General features: G+C 35.3%; 1 protein-coding gene and 1 long non-coding RNA gene across 2 annotated transcripts; one reads left to right on the top strand and one right to left on the bottom strand.

Moving 5' to 3' along the window:
- Positions 1–16,339: 16,339 nt before the first annotated feature.
- On the bottom strand, positions 16,340–20,713 carry LOC149575479 (alpha-amylase-like). Its single transcript, XM_089815222.1, has 5 exons — positions 20,560–20,713; positions 18,754–18,883; positions 18,466–18,658; positions 17,624–18,218; positions 16,340–16,804 (listed from the first exon to the last, which is right to left on the bottom strand). The coding sequence occupies exons 1-5, from the start codon at positions 20,683–20,685 to the stop codon at positions 16,523–16,525; spliced, it is 1,326 nt and encodes a 441-aa protein (XP_089671348.1). The 5' UTR covers positions 20,686–20,713; the 3' UTR covers positions 16,340–16,522.
- LOC149575480 (uncharacterized) lies at positions 18,812–19,527 on the top strand. The gene is made up of 2 exons (XR_016360174.1): positions 18,812–18,936; positions 19,234–19,527. It is a non-coding gene; the product is annotated as an uncharacterized LOC149575480 (long non-coding RNA).
- Positions 20,714–24,361: the final 3,648 nt, after the last annotated feature.

Here is a 24,361-nt window from a genome sequence, read left to right as displayed (position 1 = left end):
GATTTATTCAATACAATGAAGTATGGACTCGGTTAGGAGATTAGCATAAGACTATTAAGTCTACCTTATTAAAGGATTTGACTGATGCACCTTTTAGGATGGACCAGTAGTTGATCTTTGATCTGAAACTTGATTTGCTGTATGAGATTCCTTCAATGTAAAATGATCATCTTTATGTGATGGATGAGACTCTACTTTTCTTTATACTACTTGTAGCCTTTGTCTTCTAATTAACATTCATTTTGCTTCTTATTGGTTACTCACTCATACTTGGATACAAAAGATGTCTTACATATATATACCAATCCAATTAATTACCTTTTGGAGAGGACTACAACACCAAATTCAAACAATCTTCACTAAATCGACTTACTACTATAACTCAAGTTTTGAAGACCACTTGGGTGATATTCTAACACTTGAAAACACTGTCAACTTGGCAAGCTTTGGCATTTAGCTAACACTAGTGCTTGGTCTACATTGATCACTAGAGAGTAGGCATGAACTCAGTTATCATTGGGTGACTCAAAAAACACTAGAGAACTCGATAGATACTGAAGGGCTCGATTGACACTACAACTTGGTCAACACTACCTTCCTTTTGCTTGGTTAACATGACTAACTCGGTAGACATTGTTAGCTCAGTTAACAATATAGCTCTGTCAACACTACCTTCCTTCTTCTTAGTTAACATAGCTAACTCGATAGGCACTATTAGCTTGATTAACACTACAGTCTACTTGGTTTGCACTACGAAGCTTGTCTTACACTGCTTGAAGCTCGGTAGCAATGTAACCAATCAAACTGATCAAGTGTTTAGTCACTAACTAACTAAATATTTGACCATTAGGTCAACACAAGTGTGAGGACAAGTGTTGTGATGTGATCATCAATAGAGGAAGAGGATGAGGTCAAGGAAGAGGAGGCTTGAGTAGAAAATGTTTTTACTATGGAGAGGAAGGTCATAAGGTATATGAATGTCCTCAACACCAAGGAATGATAGATAGGAAAATTAAAGGTCAGGAAAAAGTTGTATATGTAGATGAAGATGCCAAATCATTAAATTTTGAAGATGCTAAATGAGGAGAAGTCATAGTTAACAAAAGAGTCATCTTGAGTGGTAAGAATAAATACGAGCAAAGGAGGAACTTGTTTGACATCAGGTGCAAGAGTGAGGATAAGTGTTGTGATGCAATCATAAATAGTGGAAGTACTAACAATTTGGTGTCAAATGGTTGGTCTTTAAGTTAAATCTGATCAAGAGGCATAAACACCCATGTTCGTATTAGATAGCTTAAGTGCAGGATGACCACAAGGTCATGGTCAATAAACAATTCCTAGTGAAGTTTAAGGTTGGGGGCTACCATGATGAGGTACTATGTGATATCATACCTATAGATGCATGCCATATGTTGGGTAGATCATGATAGTTTGACATGCATGTTGTACATGATGGTCATGTGAATATCTATTCCCCAACAAAGGATGATATGCGACATAAGCTAAAGACATTGAAGATCATAGAAGAAAAAGTATGTAGTAATGCCAAAATAATTTTTGTTGTGGAAAAAAGTCCCTAGAAGGTATGAGGCATGAGCATATGTACTTTGCTATAATTATGAAAGATGGTAAAGAAGAAGTAAAAGATGTACCTATAAAAGTTATAGACTTGTTGAATGAATTTTAGTACATTGTATTCGATAATGTTCTTGATAGATTACCACTAGTAAGGAAGATCAATCATTAGATGGACTTGATTCTAGGAGACAATTTTCCAAATAACATAACACACAAAATGACACCAACTAAAAGTGGATTTAAACATACATGTACAAGATTTGTGGAAGAAGGGGTTGAATTGAGAGAGTTTGAGTCCATATGTTGTATCGGCAATATAATACAAAAAAACAATGGATAATGGAGGATGTGTAAATATTTTAGGGCTATCAATGAGATCATAATCAAGTATAGGTTTTCATTGTCATAGATGGATGATATTATGGACCATTTGAGTGGAGTTGTGTACTTCAGAAAGGTAGATATGAAGAGTGGATACAACTAGATTTAGATCAGAGAAGGAGACGAATGGAAGACAACCTTCAAGAAAAAGTAAGGATTGTATGAGTGGTTCCAATGCACTGAGCACTTTGAGCACTTTTACGCAACTCATGAATGAGGTACTAGAAGACTTTATGGTTAAGTTTGTCATTGTTTATCTTTTATGATATTTTTATCTTTAGTAGGATGTTGGAGGAGCATATAACACATATTTGTCAGGTGTTTGAGAAGTTAAAGAAAGATAAATTGTTTATTTTAAAGAGGGGTAAACGCTTTGACCTGGAGCTATGAACCAGTGAGGCCACAAACGGGGGACCTCATCCCCATTAGATTTGAACCTTGATGGCAAGGATAACAACACAACAACTTAACCATCACAACATGCCACCATTGGCAAAGAAAGATAAATTGTTGATTAATTTGAAGAAGTACAATTTTTTCAAGAAGGACTAAGTATATTTGGGATTTATAATTTTAGCAAAAGGTCTAAATATAGACCCAAAAAAGTGAAGGCTATTCTCAAATAGCCTACTCCAAGGAGTACTACTGAGGTAATATCTTTTCATGATTTGACTAACTTTTATAAAAAAAATATTAGGAGTTTTAGTAGTGTCTTTGGACCCTTGACTGAAACAATGAGAGGGGATAAGAAAGAGTTTAAGTAGAATACAAGAGAAGATACATGTTTTAATTTTTTGAAGTAGAAAATTATAAAACAACTTATTTTCACACTTCCAAATTTTCATAAGGTGTTTCTGTAGACACCTAAATCTAATTACACCATTAGGTAATCGTATTTAGTCATCTCCTAGGTTATTATTGATTAAATATTTATTATTTAATTAATTAATTGTCATTCCCTAGTTAGTTAATTAATTTAATTAACTATAGTCCAATTGATAAAATCAAATGATAACCCAAAATCAATTTATCAATTAAAACCCTATTCCTGTATTAAATTAAATAAATCTTCAAATCTATTTAATTTAATCTCACATTCCCCTCTTTATTAAATAAATCATTTAATAAATTATCCAAACCCCTAAAACATCCCTAAACCCTACCCTAACCTCTAATCCAACCCATTCACCCATACTAACCTCACTTAGCCACCTAACTAACCCATTCCATCAAAGCTAAGCCACTTTCCCCCTAACCCCCTTCCTAAGCTAAGTCTAATCCCCCTCCTAAACATGTGCACAAGTTTAAGCAAGGGTTAAGACTTGCTAACCCAAGCTAAAGTCAACAATTCTCCCTTATCCTCTTCCATCCCTATCCAAGAGCATTTATAGCTCTTACATGTCATTAATTCCTCTTACATCCCTCTTACACACCCATCTTGCCTCATTACTCTCTTTGACCAACCATTATCCCATCCCATCACATTTATCCTCCTTGTGACAAGTGTCACTCCCTATTGGCTCCAAACAAGCACAATCCATGTGCTCCCCTTTCAAAGCATCCTAGCCCTCCCTCATCATTCTTCCATCCTTACATCCTGACCCTCCATCTCTCTACCCCTTGGCCTATAAATAAAGCTCTTCCCTCTCACAATCCATCATCCACTTTTATGAAAACTTATAATGCTATTTTGAGAGCCTAAAAACTACCAAAATACCATCATAATGCTGAAATCCATCCATACCTCCATTGTTGAAACCTTCACCCACATACACATTTGGTAAAAACCCCCACCTATTGGAAGCTTGAGCACGCAGTGAGCATACATCCCCATCCAGTAGAGACATATCTATATCATCGTAGGTTATACCACAAGGAGCCTACGATTCTTGGTTTGCCTTCCTTTTTGGTGATAACCTTGGTCCTATCATAAGTGTTAACTTATTTAGTTTTGTGAATGCTTTATTAGTTAGTATTCCTTTATTACACTACTAGATCAAGTGATACAATTTCAAGTAGACTATGATGCTAAGGATACTACAATAGAGGTTGTCTTGAACCAAGAAGATAGATGTGTTACACATTTTAGTAAGCAGTTAAATGATGCCAAGAGTAAATATTATATTTATGATTAGGGATTTTAGTATATAGTTTAGGCATTGAAGAAGTGGAGCCCCTATCTTCTTCCTAAGGAGTCTTTTCTATAAACTAATAATCAAGCTTTAAAATATTTAAATAGTCATAGAAAGTTGAATTAGAGGCATTTGAAATGGGTTGATTTTTTGACACTTTGTTCTAAAAAATAGGAGAAAGAAGTCTAATAGGGTTGCATATGCTCTTAGTAGGAGACACATTTTATTAACAAAGATGCAGATTGAGGTTATTGGGATCAAGGAACTTAAGAGTTTGAGGATCTTGATTTTGGAGAAGCTTGGAAAGCTTGTACAAAACCTATTACTCTTGACAGAACCAAGTCGTTGGATTTCATCTTCCAAGATGGTGTGCTATTTAGAGGAAGTCAGTTGTGTATTTCAAGTTCTATGAGTAAGAATTTTATCATGAAAAAACATAGTAGAGGATTGGCTAGGCATTTTGGTCAAGATAAAATTATTACTCTAGTTAGTGAGAATCATTGCTAGCCACATTTACAGTAAGCAATCAAGAAGTTTGTATAGAGTTATAGAGTAGGTCAAATAGAAAAAGGGGCAAAGAAAGATATAAGATTGTATCAACCATTACCTATACCAGAGAAGTCATGGGAGAAAGTCAACATGGACTTTGTTTTTGGTTTACCAAGGACTCATTGAGGGAATGATTCAATTTTTGTGGTGGTTGACATGTTTTCAAAGATGACACATTTCATTCCTTGCAAGAAGACTAGTGATGTTGTTCATGTGGAAAAAATATTTTTTAGGGAAGTGGTGAGACTACATGGTCTACCAAAGAAAATAGTTTTAGATAGAGACACCAAGTTTGTTGGGTATTTTTGGTGCACATTGTAGAAGAAGTTAAAGAGTTTTTCTAAATTCATCTCATCACATCATCCATAGATTGATGGACAGACATAAGTGGTGAATAGGAGTTTGGGGAATTTTATAAGATGTTTGATTGGAGATAAGCCAACAAGATGGGATTTAAGTTTACCACATACATAATTTGGATACAATAATTTTGTCAACAAGAGCATTGGTAAATTACCATTTCAAATTGTATGGAAGTAGTCCCAAAAATGCTTCTAATTTAAGGATATCTAGTCAAATGGAAAGGATGAATTGTAATAGATTCAACATGGGTGATAAGGGAGGAGATTAAATGTCTTGGTTTTTCTCTGAACACTTAAGACGTGACATGGTCACTTCTCAAGTTACCCTCGGTGTTTGATGCATGAGCATACTAGGTGTAAAGGAAATCTTGCATCACATGAAAAATATTTATGTTTCCATCTTTGCAATAAGGGTGTTTTAGTGTAGATTGTTGTCTATGGAAGCTTAATATTTTTAGTAAGTTGGTCATATGAGCACATAATGTTCTAATTTCACCTTAGATATATCAACTTGCAAGTTGAGTATCATTGCCATATTATATGTATGGGTGATATTATTGAGGATTTTTGGCATAGTTTCTTGGTATAGAAATTTGCGATTAGTTTTGAAGGATTTAGAAGCTCTGAAAAGGGGTCAAACCTTGAATAGTTGAAGCTTGCACGAACTAGGCATTGGAGATCAAGAGCTGTCATTTTTGAAAAGTGGTTATAATAGCTAATAAGGTCTACGATTTAAAAGTTATGGCCTCTAAAAGTTGGGCCACCTAAAATATAATTTTTAATTATTTTGAGTTGACTTTAATGTAATAAATATGATAATTTTAGGGTTATTCGGTCTCAAGGGTTAGGGATAATTTCTAGAACCTTCATAGGGTGTGGAAAATTAGAAAGGCCCATAGTGTTGTCTAGGATAGTTCTTGGTGGTGGTTCAAACCTCTATCTTGTAGAATATTTTAAGTGCCTATGTGGCTTTGCATATTGCATTTTTGAAATATGAAATTCTATAAGAATTTTCCTTAGGGAAAAATTCACCCAAGAACTAAGAACTCAAACACAAGCACAACTATAGACCAGAAAGAGTATGATCAGAATATCGATATGTATTTGATTCAATGTTATAGTACGCTAGGAGTACCTGTATATAAAGACCTCTGATATGCATCTAGAATGCCTAGGAATCACCAACATGATAAGTCATAGGCACATATCCACCAGATATGAGTTATCCTCCATTAAGCACAAAAGTAAGTGCGATGATGAGAGGATAAGCCTACAAAGGTGTAGCACACAAATTTATGTTGTAGACACCATGTGCTAAATTAGGAGTGCGAATAACTATGTTTTCTACATGACAACTCAGTGAATGATGCAAACTCTAGTGTTGTAGACACCATGTGCTGAATTAGAGTTGCGTATTTCTATGTTGTCAACATGACAACTCATAAAGGTATGCAAACTCCTAAGTGTCTCACAAAATAAATAATTAAATAATGCAATATAATAAAATAATGCATTAACCTAAGTAAACTTAAGTAAAATGTTAATAGTAAATATGTATTTACACCAACACCCCCCCTTAAGTGAAACTTAGGGGAACGCCCTTAAGCTTACGAAAAATAGGACAAAATGCATGATGGGTCCTAGCTACTAGGCCATGTTAGGTACCCATGTACATAATGAAATGCAATCTCTCATAAAGCAGAGAAAGAGGAAAAACCTCTTGGGAAAAATCCTCCCCCAAAAAGAGAGATGAAAAGGGATGCATGGATGGATGGAGTAATCAAGACCCCCCCACCCCGCATTACAACATACATCTAGTATATACAAATGAGAAGAATGAGAAGAACAATACCTTATAAGAGGAAAAAGTCCCCCCCATAAGAAAGAAGAGGAAGAGAGACAAGGTAGTTCCCCCCCCTAATGAAGAATGTCAACTAGTGATTGCTGCTCCAAGGAAGAAGCAAGTCCATGAGTGCAGAATGATGTTCCTCCCCTTTGGAAGAAACAAAGGGAAAGGTACAATCCCAAAGATGTATGGTGGCCCTAAAACCTACTCAAGTGTCCCTATGTTGATGCTGATGGTCGCCCCTTCTAATACTACTAAAAAGAACGAATGCAGATCTAGCAAGGATGTTTTTAGAACTTGTCCCAATGAGCCAATTGTCTCCTCAACTGATAAAGAGACCTCCAACAACTTCTGTACATAAGGATCCATAATTGCGTCAACCTGTAAAGATCGATCATGTAGAGAATGGACATGAGGGCCAGAGTGAGCCCTTGCAACAACTGTAGATGGATCATCTTCATCAAAGAGAAGATGTAAATCATCAAGGCTATCTCCCAAATTTGCAGTGTCTGACTCCATGAACAAACCTGCAATCTCTACCATGTAGTCATCTTTTGTTGCTGGAGCTAGAAGACAAAGTGTACCCTGCTGTGCTGGACCTATCACTGTGGCAATATATGCATGTGGACTATACTGATGTAGTGACCTCTCGCTGCAACTATTGATAGAACCCCACGTATCTAAATCTGTTGAAGCATGATTGCTAGTGTCACTATCAATTTCCACAATGTATGAAGTGTGGAGAGGATTAGAGGATAAGTTGGGCAAACTTTCCTCAAGTGAACATCCTTCTCCACAAAGATCTCATGAGTCTTAGGATCCATAAGTCTATATGCCTTATCACCATCTTCATATTCGATGAAAGTACAAGGCCTAGGTGTTGGTGCCTTGCATCCCCTGGAAGATATGTTTGTCCATGTTGGACAACCAAAGACTCTGAAGTGACTCACAACTGGTTTTCTACCACACCATGCCTCAAAAGAGTCTTCTCATCTAGGGAATTATGAGGAGACCTATTAAGTATGTGAGTGGCACTACTAATGGCTTTGAATTCAAGTGTTGGATCAAGAGACTTGGCTTTAATCATGCAACTTTCCATGGACTTAAGAGTTCTAATCCTCATAGCTGCAACATTTGTTTTGTGTGGACTGAATGCTAGTGGATTTTGAAGATCAATTCCCTCAAGTTTGCAAAAATATTTAAGTCTTCTATCCACATATCTTCTTTCATTGTCCATCCATAGAAACTTAATGGCTTTCCTTGATTTTTTTTCAACATGAATCTTGAAGGCTTGAAAATTATCAACCATTTCATTCTTGTGATGAAGGAAGTAGACCCATGTGAAGCGTGAAAAGTCATCAACAAAAGTAAGGATGTAGCGACCTTGGCTAATTGATGTCACTGCAAAAGGTCCTACTAAAACCATGTGAACTAACTGAAGAACCACTGGTGCTCTTGAAGACTTCCCTTTATCATACTTGTCCTTGAGATTCATATCAACTGAACATGATGAACATGCACCCTTAGAAAAGTTTATGTTAGGTAGACCTTTGACCATGTGTTTTGTGTAAAGCTATTGAACATAGTAGAAGGCAAGATAACCAAACCGCTCATGCCATAGTTTGATTTGTTAATTAGATTGAGTTAACAAGGCATGTGAAGAAGACTTGGGCACAAAGTGGGAGAAGGAATAAAGCCTCTTTTCATGATTGACTTTCTCCACTGCAACCAATGAATAATCTTTTAGACTTCGCACCATCACTGAATTTGGAAGGAACTTAATTTTGTTGCCATCTCCAAGGTGAGTGATTTAGTAAATTGAGAGGAGATTAGAGCTAAGATTTGGAATGTAGAGAACATCTTTGAATTCCCCATTTTCCATCTCCACATGTCCTTTTCCTTCAACTTCCATTTTTGTATCATCTCCCACAAAGATGTTTAGTACCTGTGACTACTTCAATGAAGAAAAGTCTCCCTTTGAAGAACCCATTTGGTAGGAGGAACCTGCATCAAGAATCCATTTCGATGAAGAACTTGTATTTGCCATAAGTGCTTGCCCTTTTCCCTTTGAAGTGGGTGGAGTTGAATCCTTGGAAGTACTTGGCACTTGAATTTTGTTCTTCTTGAGTAGGTTTTCCAACTCATTGATTCTCTTAGTCTTGCAATGATGCTCATCATGATTTGGCTTTTTGCAATATGCACAAAAAAGGTTGTCCTTCTTTTCATTATTTCCCTTCTTGTTGGAAGAAGAACCACCTTGTTGTGAGGAGGATTATTGTGTCTCAGATTGTGATTTCTGCTTCCACTACTTCTTCTTACTATTGTTAGAACCTTTTCCTTGACTTGATTGGTTCTCATCACTAGCCACCAACACTTTGGTCTTTGATGTTGTGAGAAGTCCCAAATCTATCAAGTGAGATTGTTCAACAATCAACATCTCTGCAAAATCATCAAAAGTGGGCTTCTGGAAAGCACTTACCATGGTTAACCTATGAGTATTATAACTTGAAACAAAGGAGGCATACTCTAAAGGTAGCCTCTTTAGGATACGATGAATCAACTTGTCATCCTTCATGGGATTTCCACAATCTCTAAGTAGTGCCCTATACTCATTGGCTTTGTTGATATAATCTTGAATTGTGTCAAAGTTCTTTGGATCCAATAGAAGTCGATCATCCTCAGTTTGGAATCCCTTTTCCTCATCCACCTTATCATACAATGCTTCAAGTTTGTCCCGAGTAGGTTTGGCTTCCATGAAACTGGCAATGTGGAAGAAGAGATCTCTATGTACACAACTCTTGATAATTCCTAAAGCTTGATTGTCTATAATTTTCCAATCAATGAGTTCTTTAGCATCAGTAGGTTTTGGAATTGTACCATCAACATAAAGATTTAGACCTTTTTCCATTAATCTACTCCATACAATATCTTTCCATGTAGAATAATAACGTGAAATTAGAAGTGGACCTTTAGGTGAACCCATGATGCAAAAAATGAAAGAGCACAAAAGAGAGACACAAAAAACATAGTATACACCCCCCTCTTTTCACTCAATCAAAAGACACCCCCCTCTTTTCACTAGATCAAAAGACACCCCCCTCGCCCCCGCCCCCCCCCCCGCCCAAAAAAAAAAGAAGAAGATGCTTTTGCCACTTTATATGTAGTGTGTGTACAATAGGCCACTTGTCAAACTGTACAAAGTGGACTTCTAATTTTGTTGTTTACAACTACCTTTTGAGGCCTAAATCTGGAACTGAGCACTATAGCTTAGGTGTACAAATTTTTTGAAAAGTAATCAAAGTATTATAATGTAGAAAAGGCCCTAATGATGAAAGTGAAAATTTTGTCCATACAACCCTAGAATCTGACCATAGATCTAGAGAGTAGACGAAAAATAATGCACTCTCAAAAAAATAGAACCTAAAAAAGTATCTAGATGAGCCCTTACGGAACATTTGAAGTTGCAAAATATAGGATTGACCAAGTACAGTCGCAAAAAATAATAATTTCTGAAAACTACTTGTACCAGAACCAGAAAAGAACACCACCACTAAAAAGCTCAGGACATTTTACCCAAAAAAAAAATGGCACTTGATTTGGAGTCTGGATGATCGAGTTATGAGCTCTCAAAGTTGGGTTTCCAAACCAAAAAAACATTTGAAGAGGGGCTTGGGTAGAAAAATGGTAGCTTAAATTTGACGGTCAAACAACTATTGCAACAATTATAAAGTGCCTAGATATGATGGTTAGACGACCATCAAATTTAACTTCATGATTGGCTAATGTCAGCGAAAATTCAGGTCCCTTGCTGACGTGATAGTATGGTTTGCTAATGTCATAGTTGTATGGATAACATGTCATATGACCTCGATGATGTGTCAAGCTGAGTCACCTAGTGACATGGCATTGTACGTTGTAGATGTGGTGGGTACGACTACTTTGATAGAATGTGTTTGTTGACTGTGTGGCAGTCTGGGGTGTCTGACTGTGGAAATGCCATGTACGCACTGTGTGGATAGACAAGGGTGTGTTGTCCACATGTCAGGCGTTGAAAGGTCTGCTTGTCAAAAATAGTGAACCCTAGAAAGCTGTATGCATGGCTGGGTTTTTCAAAATTTGTCAGAAGCTGATGTCGTTGTAGGAGCTTGAATGGTCAAAATTTCACGTCATTGTCGGAGTTGATAAATGATGCTAGAACGAGATTGTCTGCGGGCTGGAAATTGAAGACCGTAGTTGGGGGTTATGGGAGATTATCCCAAATTGCTGCGAGGAGTAGTTTCCAAGGGCTTTAAAATGCAAAGGCTGCAAATATCAAAACAAAAGTCGTCGGGAAGTAATGTGCTTGGCTATGGTGTGTGGCCATTGGTTCTTGTGCTGGCTGGACTTTTCCTACTACTAAAAAATGTGGTTGGCCGGTGTATGTGAGCCTTTTGAGAATTGTTGAACCCCTTGCTTAATAAACTACCGAATTGAAGGGAATATTCTCTGATGCTAGGGAATAGTTTGTACGACCATACAGGGTCGGGGTGTGACTGTCCAGTACTTATACAAAAAAAAAATTCTCTGCAAGGCTGCCTGGCCAATTTTTTTTGAAAAATCTACAGGAAAATAACTGACAAAAATAATGAGATTTGAATTAAATTAAATTGCAAATTTGAAAGATCATAACCAAACTTGCAAATCAGGGCCTTCGGGTGCCGATTTGCAAATTTTTTTTCCTTACGATCGACTTTGGCCTAGGGTAGGAAAATTTATAATCGATTTTCACTTAATCAATGTTTTAGATGCAATGACGAGGTTTGTTCTGACTCTAGACGCTCTCAATGACAGTGATACTCCAAATCTAGGTTGAGGTGATGAAGCAACAATGGTCTCAAATGGCTATGTGAAGAGAGATTCTCCAAGCTTTGATACCATGTAAGAATTTGCCTTAGGGAAAAATTCACCCAAGAACTAAGAACTCAAACACAAGCACAATTATAGACCAGAAATAGTATGATCAGAATATCGATATGTATTTGATTCAATGTTATAGTACACTAGGAGTGCTTGTATATAAAGGCCTCTGAGATGCATCTAGAATGCCTAGGAATCAACAACATGATAAGTCATACAGCAAGCACATGTCCACTAGATATGGGTTATCCTCCATTAAGCACGGAAGTAAGTGCGATGATAAGAGGATAAGCCTACAAAGGTGTAGCACACAAATTTATATTGTAGCCAACATGTGCTAAATTAGGAGTGCAAATAACTGTCTTGTTTACATGACAACTTAGTGAATGATGCAAACTCCAGTGTTGTAGACACCATGTGTTGAATTAGAGTTGTGTACTTCTGTGTTGTCAACATGACAACTCATAAAGGTACACAAACTCCTAAGTGTCTCACAAAATAAATAATAAAATAATGGAATATAATAAAAATTTGCATTGACCTAAGTAAACTTAAGTAAAGTGTAAATAGTAATACATATGTACACCAACAAATTCCATACTTTTGGAGATAATAAGAAGTGTATTTTCCATTTTTGCAATTTTCTTGTTTTGTCTCTCTTTTTGTTATGTAATTGTGGTATTATGGGGATCACCCTTCATCAATAGAAAAATGTAAGATAAATCATTTGAATTGATAATAATATCAAGCTTTGGATCCATTCTTCCTTGTGGATGTTGGTCAACTAAGTTTGATAAGACTTTGGGGATAGTTCTTCTTGTGACCCTCTTTTAATAGGTATTATTACAAGGAAAAGTGAAGCAATTACATCATGCCTTGAGTTGAATTGTGTGGAAATCCTATAACCCTATGTATTAAATTGATATTAGGAACCAAAAAATATAGGTAGTGTAAATAGATGTGTGATAGGTTGAGGAGAGAATCTGTGAGTAGTGGTTAAGACACTTAGTAGCAGAGATTAAACCTAGTTGAGGCAAAAAGGATGGAGTCCTTGACATCCACAAAGAGAAGGCTTTTGGATGCATGTAATGTTTGTTGCAGGGATTCACAAAAGAAGAAGGAAGAGGAAAAGAAGAGAAACAAGAAGAAAGAAGGAATAGAACAAAAGAAAGAAGGAAAAGGGAAGAGGAAGAATAGAGACAATGTATAACAAGGTTAGAGAAGATTAAACAAGTTATGAAGAGAATCATAGATGAATACATATAATAGATTGACCAATCATGGTAGTTTTAAATTAGGCTAAAGATAAAATGACCTATAAGAAAGATCATTCATAGAAGGAGAAGACAAGTAGAGATAGAGTGGAAGGAGAAGGGGTACAATCTGAACCTATAGCTCAAGTTGAGATGGAAGTTGAAAAGGATTGATTATTGAATGAAGAGGTAATGCATGAGCCTCGTGATGTTCATGATTCAGGTCTTGTTAATGACTTAATTCTTGATGGATCTTAAGATGAGATTAGTGTTGGTGACTAAAAGGTTGCTATGATTGATGTTGCTGATCACAAAGGTGATACAAGTATCAGTGTACATGATCATATTTAGGTCCATATGGAGAATCAAATCAATTCATATCTTAATGTAGTAGATATAATTTTCTTTCCAAATTAGTTATATGCAAGTATGTAGGGATTGTATATGGGTGACTATACTATAGATGCCTATGATGATTTGGGCATTCATTTTAAAGACTTGAGCTAAGGCATTGCATACAACTTGAATTGTCAGGGGTGCAACATGAATACACTAGAGACAACTTATACTTTGCTTGCAGGAGTCCAAAGCATTGTACATAGCAATTAAGAGACTTGGAAGAAGGACATTTTAGGGGACTTGAATTTTACTACCCCCAAGAGTATGGTGTAGGAGCACCTATAGGTCAGAGAAGGCCTATACAGTCTTTTAAGGAAAGAAAACATGTATTAAGGTCCATTAGACTGCTATGATGTCAAATGTAATTTTCTTGATAAAATTGTAAGGCTTTTTTGCTAGTAGACCTCTTATAGCTAGTGAAGACCTAGTCAATCAAAGATGGTCAAAATAGTCAAACATATGGAAATGACGTGAAATAGGGATTTTTAGTTCATATTAGTCATGTCGGTAATATTTATTATGTAATGGGGGTCCTAGTTGTAAAGATGTCAAAAGTTACAACAATGTTGCAAAAGTTGCATTGACAACTTTTGCAACATTTGGAAAAAAAGATGTTAATTAAGAAGATCAACTGATCAACTGACTTGGGAATTGGATGGATTAGTTCTAACTAGTCAAAAAAAATTTAAACAACCTTCTTTAGGTGAAGAGTGTGGGGTTGCATGCATTTTTGAAGAAGAATGACCAATAATAATACTATTTTATAATGCCCAAACCTTGTCATTCAATGATCAAAAGTTATTTGTATCTTGTAAAGGATTGATGTTGCCTTGAAACTTATTGGAAGTCAAAATATAATGATTTAGATTCATTTTGAATGTGGTTAGAAGCTTTGCCATGATCAATGGTAAAATTTTGATTAATTTCTTTTAAAACTATTAAAAACCCTCTTAGGTTATGTAGTGAACTTAAACATTGTATATCTCCAAAGTTACTAGGTGAAATGATTTATGATTTGGTGAAACATCATTTTTCCATGTTGTCTTGAATCCCTCATGGCTGTAAATATTTTGGCAAAGATTTGATTAAGTTTTGATGTTTCCCTAGGACTATTGACTATGTGTTTAATCAATTTCTAGTTACCAGTTTTGGAAAACAAGTGCATAACTTTTGATTCCAATGTTAGATTGGGATGAAAAGGGGGAAATATATGTAACTAGGATGTCCAGAAACTAACCACAACAATTGAGAAAATATGAAGTACTGCAAAATTTATTCATGATTGTGTGTGACTAATTAGAATAAGGAAAAAATAGAATGAGATCAATCTACTTGACACTAACGTTGAACAAATCAATTGGAGTTCATTAAGGTTCGGGGTGTCTCTTGTACTAAGCTCTAAGATAGTATTTCATCAACGAATTTTCCCATTCTTTGATCAAAATCATGGTGGTAACCTTCCAAGAATAATGGAGGGAGTCTTCAACCTAATAAGCCTTATTTACTAATTGTTTAATTATTGTTACTTTGAATCTCACATAAATGGTGTCCTTAGTGCATTTTGAAAGAACTTGTAAACATGGTAGAGATGTTGTCAACCAAAAGTGTTATTGGGTCTCCAAGTAATGAGTAATTTGTCTTTTGAAATCAGTTAATGCTTGATTAGTTGATCTTTGTTCAGGGCTAATAAAACCTACAACATATGAACAATAAAGCATGCATGAGTTCAACCTTTATTGGGCAAGGTAAACAGATCATTTTAATTGATAATAGGATTAGACTTTGGATCCATTCTTCCTTGTGGATGTTAGTACAGTTTAATAAGACATTGGGAATAGTTCTTCTTAAGACTCTCTTTCAATAAGTGTTTTTACCAAGCAAAGTGAAGAAATGACATCATGTCAAGTTGAATTGTGTAAAATCCCATAACCCTTTGTATCATATTCACTTGTGAATTTTGTTAAGATAGTCTTCTTTTAGTGCTACAATTGTCATTGTTCACCCTAAGGTTTACACAAAAAATTATGCAATGACATGGTTATATTTATCTATTGAGCTTGATTATTTAGATAATCAAATACTTATCAGATCTCACCATTACTCATACATAAAAATTGATGCAATGACCTAATTGTGTCAATTTATTTAGATTTACCATTTGGTCAAAGTAATATAACACAAACAATTTCTTCGTAATTGTTCATCTATCATTAAGCTTTATTTCATATACTAAATTTGGCATAGCAAAATGATTTATTTTGCACCTTTAAGGAGGGTCTAGAAGACATTCAAGGAGAATAAACTTTCAAAGTATTTACTTAATGGAAACATTCAAAGAGAATAACTTATAATAGAAGATATCTAAAAATAATTTATTCTTTACTTTTGAGTGCAAAACTAAACCTAGTCTATAGATCTAAATTGTAAACCACATAATTTATTTGGTAGAAATCTAACTTTTGAAATGTGTTTATCTAAATCTTTGTTGTTTGAGTTATAGTAACCTAGCTAAACTATGTGAAGTCTATACCCTTATATCTAATGCAAATTGGAAAATGGGAGATTTAAAGACCCATGACGAATAGTTGAAGATGACGAATAGCAATGGGATATATTCAAGCAATAAATTGTCACTTGTAGACTATTTGTCACATTAAGGCAACTATAATCAAAGTATACAAAAATCTTCACATGGAACAAGGAATGAATATGCGATTTTGACCATTACACAACAAAACTTGATAAATAATTATTAAAACATCTCTTCACTTAACCAAAACTTTATATTTTTTTTTGGCTTTTCTTGCTTTCCAAATTATCTTCAATATTTTAACATATTAAACAAACCAAACAAAATAATATTTCATGCTTCCGTATCTAATGGTAAATATATCAAACATTATAAAGTTACAAGATCTATAAAGTTTTTAATTGATGCAAAACTTATTAGGCATATTCCACTTAAGGGAAAGTCTTTTTTATTCACAAAGATAATATTTTAATGATTTAATTATATTTTACTTTTCTTCTTATGTATGTCTTTCAATTTTGTACTTTGTAATGGACTAAAGTAATTCTAATGGCACTACACAGAAAAAGTCTGTCAATATTAATTTCATGACTACTTTATGATTGGGAAATAGTTAGATCAAAGGTCCTCTTTTCCCATATAGCATAATCATTTCCAGAAGTTGCAAGATGAAAATCTTGTGAAGGCATGTACTTTCCAACATCATATCTTGCTCCAATTTTGGTGATAACCACTTCATCAATACTTGCCATGTAAAGGTCATTCTCGACAGTTATTATTCGACAAGCACTGTTGGCCTTTATGTTGTTCCTCTTACGAATGACTATCATATTTTTAATGGCATCCTTTAGGTTCATGTCCTCGAAATGATCATAAAACTGCACACATTGCCAATACTTCCTAATGTTAATTGATGCATGAAAATGATTTAATCAAATATAGCACTAAATTTTAATAAGGGTAGGAAATAAGAACTAAGTCCAATGATATTAAGATGAGTGGAGGAAATGATAAAAAGTCATGAAATTGAGATATGTGCCATTATTATAGGCGAGCTCATTTAGTTTTCATAATAATTTGAAGATGGGTAGAAAACATATTGTACCAATGTACAAGTGTAAAAAATAATTATAAGATAAATATTTGCAACCATTTACATTAATTGAAAGTAAATATGAAATTAAAATACCTAAAATTAAACTCAACAAGAGCACCACCACCGTAGCTTTACTGACTTTTATAATTCGCATGTCTATCTAATGTTCCTGAAGTGTTTTTTTTTTAAATAAAAAAATTGATCAAACGGTGTTTCTAAAGTTTGCGTTATTTCCTAACTCCATAATTACCCTGGTTTGAGTTACCATATACGAGGAGCTTAAAAATACGGTTGAAAAGTCAGCTCAATGCAGACGAGCCGGTGGTTTAACAAAAATAGAGAGATGACCAGTTCGAATCCGCGCAATTTTTTGTGGGGTTCATAAAAAATTTCTCCTTAGAAAGAAAGATCGAACATAAAGTAGCTAAATTTATCCAGGATACGAACAAACAGAGTGGATAATTTATGAACTAAAAAACGCCATACAGAATACATTTTTCTTAAAATCCAGTAAAGAACAACTGGCATAAAAAGCATAAATTTATCCTTGCAAAAGACAGAGGAAAGATCGAACGAAGAACAAAAAAAAAATTATACTTACGATGCTGGGCACTCCAGGATGGGTGAGAATGTAAGCATAGCCCTGCAACAGTTTATCAGAAGGAAAGGGCCACAAATGCTGCGTAGATCCAGTATCGTGGTTATCAATGAAGGTCACAGCCTTTTCCGGGAGAATGCCGATCAAGCCGGCGGGTTTTCCATTGGAGTCCCTCATACGCCAAAGCTCGTTGTACTGCACAGCTTGCTGAAGAATTCCCTTGGTGGTGAAATCGAAGGCGGAAGAAGCATCGCCCGTGGAGTGTACCCAATCGACAAGCCTCTGCCGGTGAGCATCCTCTTGCCCTAAATAAAGCGTCTCCCACAATTCTCCCACGACGAATGCCGGGCCGGTGTTTTTCACGTAGAGGCCCAGCAGATTTCCTGCGTAGCCTTTGACGAAGTCGAATCGCCAGCCGTCGAAGCCGATGTCGGATTTGAGCCAGTTCATCCAGTCGGAGAGCTCGGAATGAATTTTAGGGTTTGCGTGATCCACATCCGGAGCTGGCGTGTAGTCCTCGCCCGTGTCTGAATTGCCGGTTCCGCACGGGTAGGGTTGATCTCTTGGCGGAACGGCCCATCCGCTCCAGTCTAGGGCACTATTTAAATATCAAAGATTTTCAGGATCAGACAATTAATGGCAATACGAGTAAGTAGATTTCTACAATCTGATCTGTATGCTACTTTTATATTCGAGTTTTTTCATCAATATATTCCATGATCTATCATTCTGAGCGTGTTGTGACGACAATTTCAAATGTTGATGGAAAAATACATTTGAATCCGGATACAGCATACAGATCAATTAATGACATTTTTTTATTGATTTAATTTGATTTTGATTACCTGTCCTCAGTACCACCCTCGAAAATACACCAGTATCCACTTTCGTCCTGCTTTGACCCTGTTCTGTGGTTTATCACTATGTCGCACACGCACCGTACTCCGTGGTTGTGAAACTCCTGTATCGCCTGCTTCAGCTGCTCTTTCGTTCCATACTTTGAGGAGTTCAGGTCGTAAAGCTTTCCTGGTAGATAGCCTTCAAAGGACATGATTTTTTATTAGGAGGATAAATGGGATAAGACGAAGAGGGAGGACGAGTAGCGTGTTTTGTAAATGGATTGACTACCTTACCTTCGGATGAGACGGATTGACTTGGAGGAGGAAACCAGACATCTGTTATCGCTGCCTCTGCTACAGACTTTGCGATGGATTTAAGCACTGTGTACCATGAATTGCTCTTCCATGATTCCCAATTGAAGCCCTGCATCAAGGGTTTTAGTCTGGTCATATTGGGTTGGAAAACGATGGCATTTGGTACTCGCTTAACACAAATAAATAGTTGAATTCAAGCAGTTTTTTCACAGTGCATCAAATTGCATAATGGTTTCAGGGTTAAGCTTTTTAATTTTTCAGAATTTACCTGCGTGTTTAAAGGTTTTAGGAGCTTCCTTTCGGGATTCACAGTTAATTTACTTTAATTCTACTGCTTTTATGAGAAGTGGTCCACAAATATTCCTTAATCAATGATATCTTCATAGTTTCTGAGTGTGTCACTGGGATGTTAGCTTGAATATTTCATGGATTAACTTATGCGATCTTCTGAACTTGCAGATCATACTCTAATGTTCTAGCAAGAGAAGAGAAGATGTCACGGAACATGATCAGTAAAGATGGATGTCTGAAGGTTGATGGAAGAAAAATGAAGCGATCCATAAAATGTTCAAGCTAACATAAAACGAAATTGTCTTCCACTATATTAGAATGTCTAAGAAAGTGATTCTTCCGAGACAGAGGATTCTCATAAAGTTGAAACACCATGGCTTCATCGTATCATACTCTATTTGAAATAAGTATTTCTGATATTTAAATGATGAAAAAAAATGATAAAATAGATCTTTTAGGTCATCTGTTCAAATGTTTTTGAAGTTATTTATTTGAATATCAATGATTTAATCGTCCATGCTCCTTGAAAAAACTCACGCATTATAGAAATTTCTTTGAATCTTGTCTATCCATGCACTACTCGTCCCACTATTTCTGAGAGTTCTGTATGGATTCAATTTTAAAATCACCAATTCAAGTACTCCTGAAGTAGGACATGCTTAAATACTGACATATGAGATTTTTCGAAGGCCAGTTATGGAACACTTCTCAGTCCATTCACAACGTAGGGATCCCCTGCCAAACTCACCTATAAAATTATGTATTCATAACAGTTTAAGCAGAGTAGGAGCTGAAATTTTTTAGGTCATTAATCCCGGCACTACTCAGTCCATATAGAACATGCTCAAGGATAAAAGACTCATTGCCAACCTCACCAACATGTACGCTTACTTCCACATAAATATGATCAACTATAAAATTTTGTGTGAGTTTCTTTAAACTCGAAAAAATAACATATTGATGAAATAAGTAATATTTTTTTGTTCTTATTGACTTTTTGGCATTCTGATGATGGATCATGTAGTATGATTCAAAACGTTGACGAAAAAATTCTTACACAATCTTTCCCAAAAATCATATACCATAATATAACGAGTTCTAAAGTTAGTTAGATCCGGAGCATCTGGCAACATGCAATGTCATAGAATTTGTTTCGATTGTGTTTGATTTTTCGTCAACATTTTCAATCACATTCTGTGATTCATCATTATAGATTGTAATTTGTAATTTAATGTCTATTAACATGCAATCTAACTTCTGAATTTCTACATTTCATAGAACCAACCAGCAAATAGAAGATTATAAATAGGAGATTAGTCTTGCGTAATTCTTAAAGTATCAGATTCCAAACCCCCTCGTATATACAGAAAAATTACTTATCTGATCAATATAAATTTATCTCCAAAACAGGCCTCTGAATTCGCCCAAAAAAATCATATCGGAAGTAGATAAATAGAACGATTTAAGCAGAAATGAGGCCGAAGAGTTGCAGACCTGTAACAACACAACACTAAGAGGATCAGCCTCGGCTTGAGAAGGTGTCTCTGCGGCCGCGTATGCAGTAAACCCTAGCACTAAGCATATGAGGAAAAGTAAAGAAGCCCATCTGAATTCGGCCATGGAAGATGGATGTGAGAGATCACAGGGTGCAATAAGAAGAGGCGTTTCCTCTTCTTATAGGCTATGCAGTAGTTGTTGAGGGAATTGTGTGAACGCTGGGAACTATTTGTCACGTTATCTCTCTGCCGTTATACACTCAAACAAATCCAGAATTCCCAATTTCGCGCGGGTGTCAAAAACCTATTGAATTTGACAGAGTAGAGATAAAGCTAATGTTGCATTAAATATAATTTACTTCTTAACGCTTCATCAAACTCAGTTTTGTGATGATCGAGTTTAGTGAAAACACTTGGAGGCTGGTTGTAGGGAAAGACAAGTTAACCAAAACTTTGCAGTTAGATTAGTTCTGCTTTTGTTTTGAGGGGGTGATCGTGGGTCCCGTAGACTATTTTAGTCGTAGAAGTCATTAAAATCTATCATATCATATCATATCATATCAAGAATGGAGAGAAGCTTAAAAGAAAAGATGAGGCCCAGAAGCCAAAGCCATCCTAAAGTTTTATCATAATGAGAACCGTATAATGATGGCATCTATCATTGACACGAGATTTTTATAATCTATTGTAGCAATTTAAACTTTTATGTTCTTGAAATTCTTGTACGTTTTGATGATAGATTATAACAGTGACATCCGTCATTCATTTGAGATTTTTACTTTTTATAATAACAATTTACATTTTCACATTTCTTAATTTTTATATATATTCTGTAATGGACTGTAGAGTGTAATCCGTCAAAACAATTGAATTCGAAACAACATTATCTAAAATACTTATTTTCAAGAACGGTGATGGGTACAGAAATTGAAATCGAGTTTTTCTAGTGGTATGATTATGTCACCTATTTTTATTTAAATCTTTCAAAACTAAGCTCTAATAGATTTTTTATGAGACGGAGGAAGACGGCCTTATTGGCCTTGTATACACATAAAACAAACAAGATTTAATAAACATAAAACTTCCCCTTCCACACGTTATATCAAAGGTCAAGGAAAGGCCAAAATCAGGGTCCTGTATGAAAGGTTGAAACTGACATTTGGGGACAAACAGATTTGGCATTCTAACATAACATCAAGTGTAATTAAGTCTAGACAATTTATATAATAGTACATGTATTGACATTAAAAATGTATTTATTTAATTCATTAATCTAGCATTGCCATTGTTAATAAATGTTATATAATTAATTAAATAGATTTTATATTAATTGTTATTCAAATAAATTTTTAATGTAAATTTGGTTTTATCATCTTAAAATAGAAGTCTGCAAAAATTATAGAAGCATCTTTTATGAAGATCATTGAAAATCTTATGCATGTTATAAGGAAGAGAATTGTCTAAAACCTAAAAGGCTACGAGACAATTAAATGGGAGGAAATATGAAACTGGAAGGACAACACGATAGTGAGACCAAAATCATGTCCCCAAGCCTCTAGCCATACCACTTGTCCAACAAATTTAAAATCAATTTCAAAATTTAAGATCTTATGAGGACTATCCTTCCTTTAAACTTTGCCAACTTGAGAGACCTCTTGAAAGCCATCCCTTCAATCAATTATAACATTTGCTATTTATATTTGTCTATTCAAAAGCCTCGCTATCTATGTGGCTTATCATGAAGTCATTTAGTTTGCTTCAATGAGGCTCCACAAGTATTAGGACGTTGCCAATCATTCAACTTATGGATTCCCTCATGATTTTTTTATTACTCATGAGTCCTCTTTTGATGTGGACCTTGGATAAGTAGAAAATTATGCTATTGTTGATTGAAAAAGAAGGCCTAGGTTTGCATTATTATTTTTTCCTTGTGAGAAGCATCTCTATCCTTGAGAAAATCTTTTCTCCTGCATGATTCCTCACGAAGAAACAAGTCGTTTGACACCCCTAGAGTTCCTTTAGCAACACTACCAAAGTTTAATTTCACTCATACGACATTAGGGGAATCTAACGAGCATTTTTGGGGGATTATGCTTAGATTGGTCCTTGGTGCTCTATGCAGCAGTGAAAATGGCCAATCCATCTAATTTCTTAATAGTTAACTATCCAAATTACTAAAACTACTATTATTCAAGGACTACTTTTTTTTCTACAATATTCACTATTTTGACAATCAAATTCTTAACCTTTCATTTCAAAATCTTCAACCCTAGCTCCTCTCTTTAGAAAAATACTCTATTCATGTGGACACATAAATTTGTCTTACCCAACTACACTTGACCTTATCCCATTTTAGTCAATTAAACAAATATCTATTATTAACTTAAGTAATCCATTACCATTACTCCTCACACTTAATTAAATAAATTTATATTTATATTCATTCAATTAAATTGAACCTTCACCTTTGTTCCTCACCTTTAATTAAATAAATTTACTATAAATTATTTCTAAAAATTATCACTCACATCTTCCAACCAAATCAATGAATTAATGCATAACTTATTGATTTAACCTAATTAACCCTCATTACAAATTTTCCTAATATTAGATTATAAGTCATGCTCAATCTTTCTTCATCAATGTTAGCCTTTGAATCCATCTACATGGATCAATAGCTAAACTTTTTGTCATGTGAAAAGTGTCCTTACCCTTATCTTGCTCACATAAGTGTTGGTATGAAAATTCACCTCATGCCCAACCCTCCTCTTACACATGTTGTAGATATGTATTTATCACATTCTTTCTAATATGTGAGCATACATAACTTTCACACTTTGATCCTTCTTGGGACACTTGCTACAAGGCTAAGCTCTTAATCTATGCCATCTCTCTCAATCAATCTTAGCCATCCATTAATCATTCATTCATAACTATTGATTCTCCTCATCAAAATTCTATGCATAGAGTCATTTAGTCAAATTTTAAGGATCCACCTTCTTCATATCCTTATGTTTCCATTTCTTCTATTAATTCATCATAATCCTAACATCATGTTGCTTTTAGGAATTGTATACCTCCTATGAATGACAATCAAAATTCAAAAAATCAAATGGAGAAGAGTGTCTTGCTTTGGCTTAATATGTGAGATGAGAAGTTAAAAGACAAGGTAAATCTTGTGTCTTACACTCACTTATCTACTTTGTCTCTATGTTTTTCTTCTTCTCCATGTTGGTACACTCGATTGGACCCAAGTCCCTAAATAGTAATCAAATTTTAAGTTTTTGTGAGTTTTTACATCCTAGGTTATAGATCATGTTAGACTTGACATTTATAGACAATATGTTATCACGACTTGGAGGAATCCCCTAGGTGGGCTCCATCCGCATATGGCCTTCTATGCTAAGCACTTCCTTGATATCTAGGATGAGATCATCTTAAACCCTTGGTACCTCACTTGTGGTTGGACTCACTCTTTGCATCTCCTTGGGATCTTTTAGAGTGGGATCTCATCAGCGACGTATTCAAACTAATCACTAGATTGGCAGGGAGGACAAGATCCGTCAACTTTGTCACCTCGGGGAGGTTGAGACTGAGTCTCACTTTATTTTTCGTTCTCCCATTTACTATGAGATTTGAGGGAGATTCTACTGTTTGTTTAGAGAGCGTTAGTCTCTTACCTCATATTCCAGATATATTGACTGACACTAGCTTGCACTCTACCTTTAGGAGACCATGTGGCTTCACGAGCACACTATATAGCTCCAACTTTGCTCGACATCAACCCCTATGCAACTCAT

The sequence above is a fragment of the Cupressus sempervirens genome, chromosome 2 (assembly GCF_028749045.1).
Source record: "Cupressus sempervirens isolate cs-2001-9-10 chromosome 2, ASM2874904v1, whole genome shotgun sequence".
NCBI classification, from domain to species: domain Eukaryota; kingdom Viridiplantae; phylum Streptophyta; class Pinopsida; order Cupressales; family Cupressaceae; genus Cupressus; species Cupressus sempervirens.
Note: the sequence above shows the minus strand (reverse complement) of the source record. Positions and strands in the feature narration are given on the sequence as shown.

Coding starts and splice junctions, on each gene's coding strand:
- LOC149575479 (XM_089815222.1), bottom strand. CDS start 20,685: ATGGCCGAATTCAGATGGGCTTCTTTACTTTTCCTCATATGCTTAGTG. Junction 18,884..20,559: donor TTAGTGTTGTGTTGTTACAG/GTCTGCAACTCT, acceptor CCCTTGATGCAG/GGCTTCAATTGGGAATCATG. Junction 16,805..17,623: donor ATCCTGGAGTGCCCAGCATC/GTAAGTATAATT, acceptor CAATGTGTGCAG/TTTTATGATCATTTCGAGGA.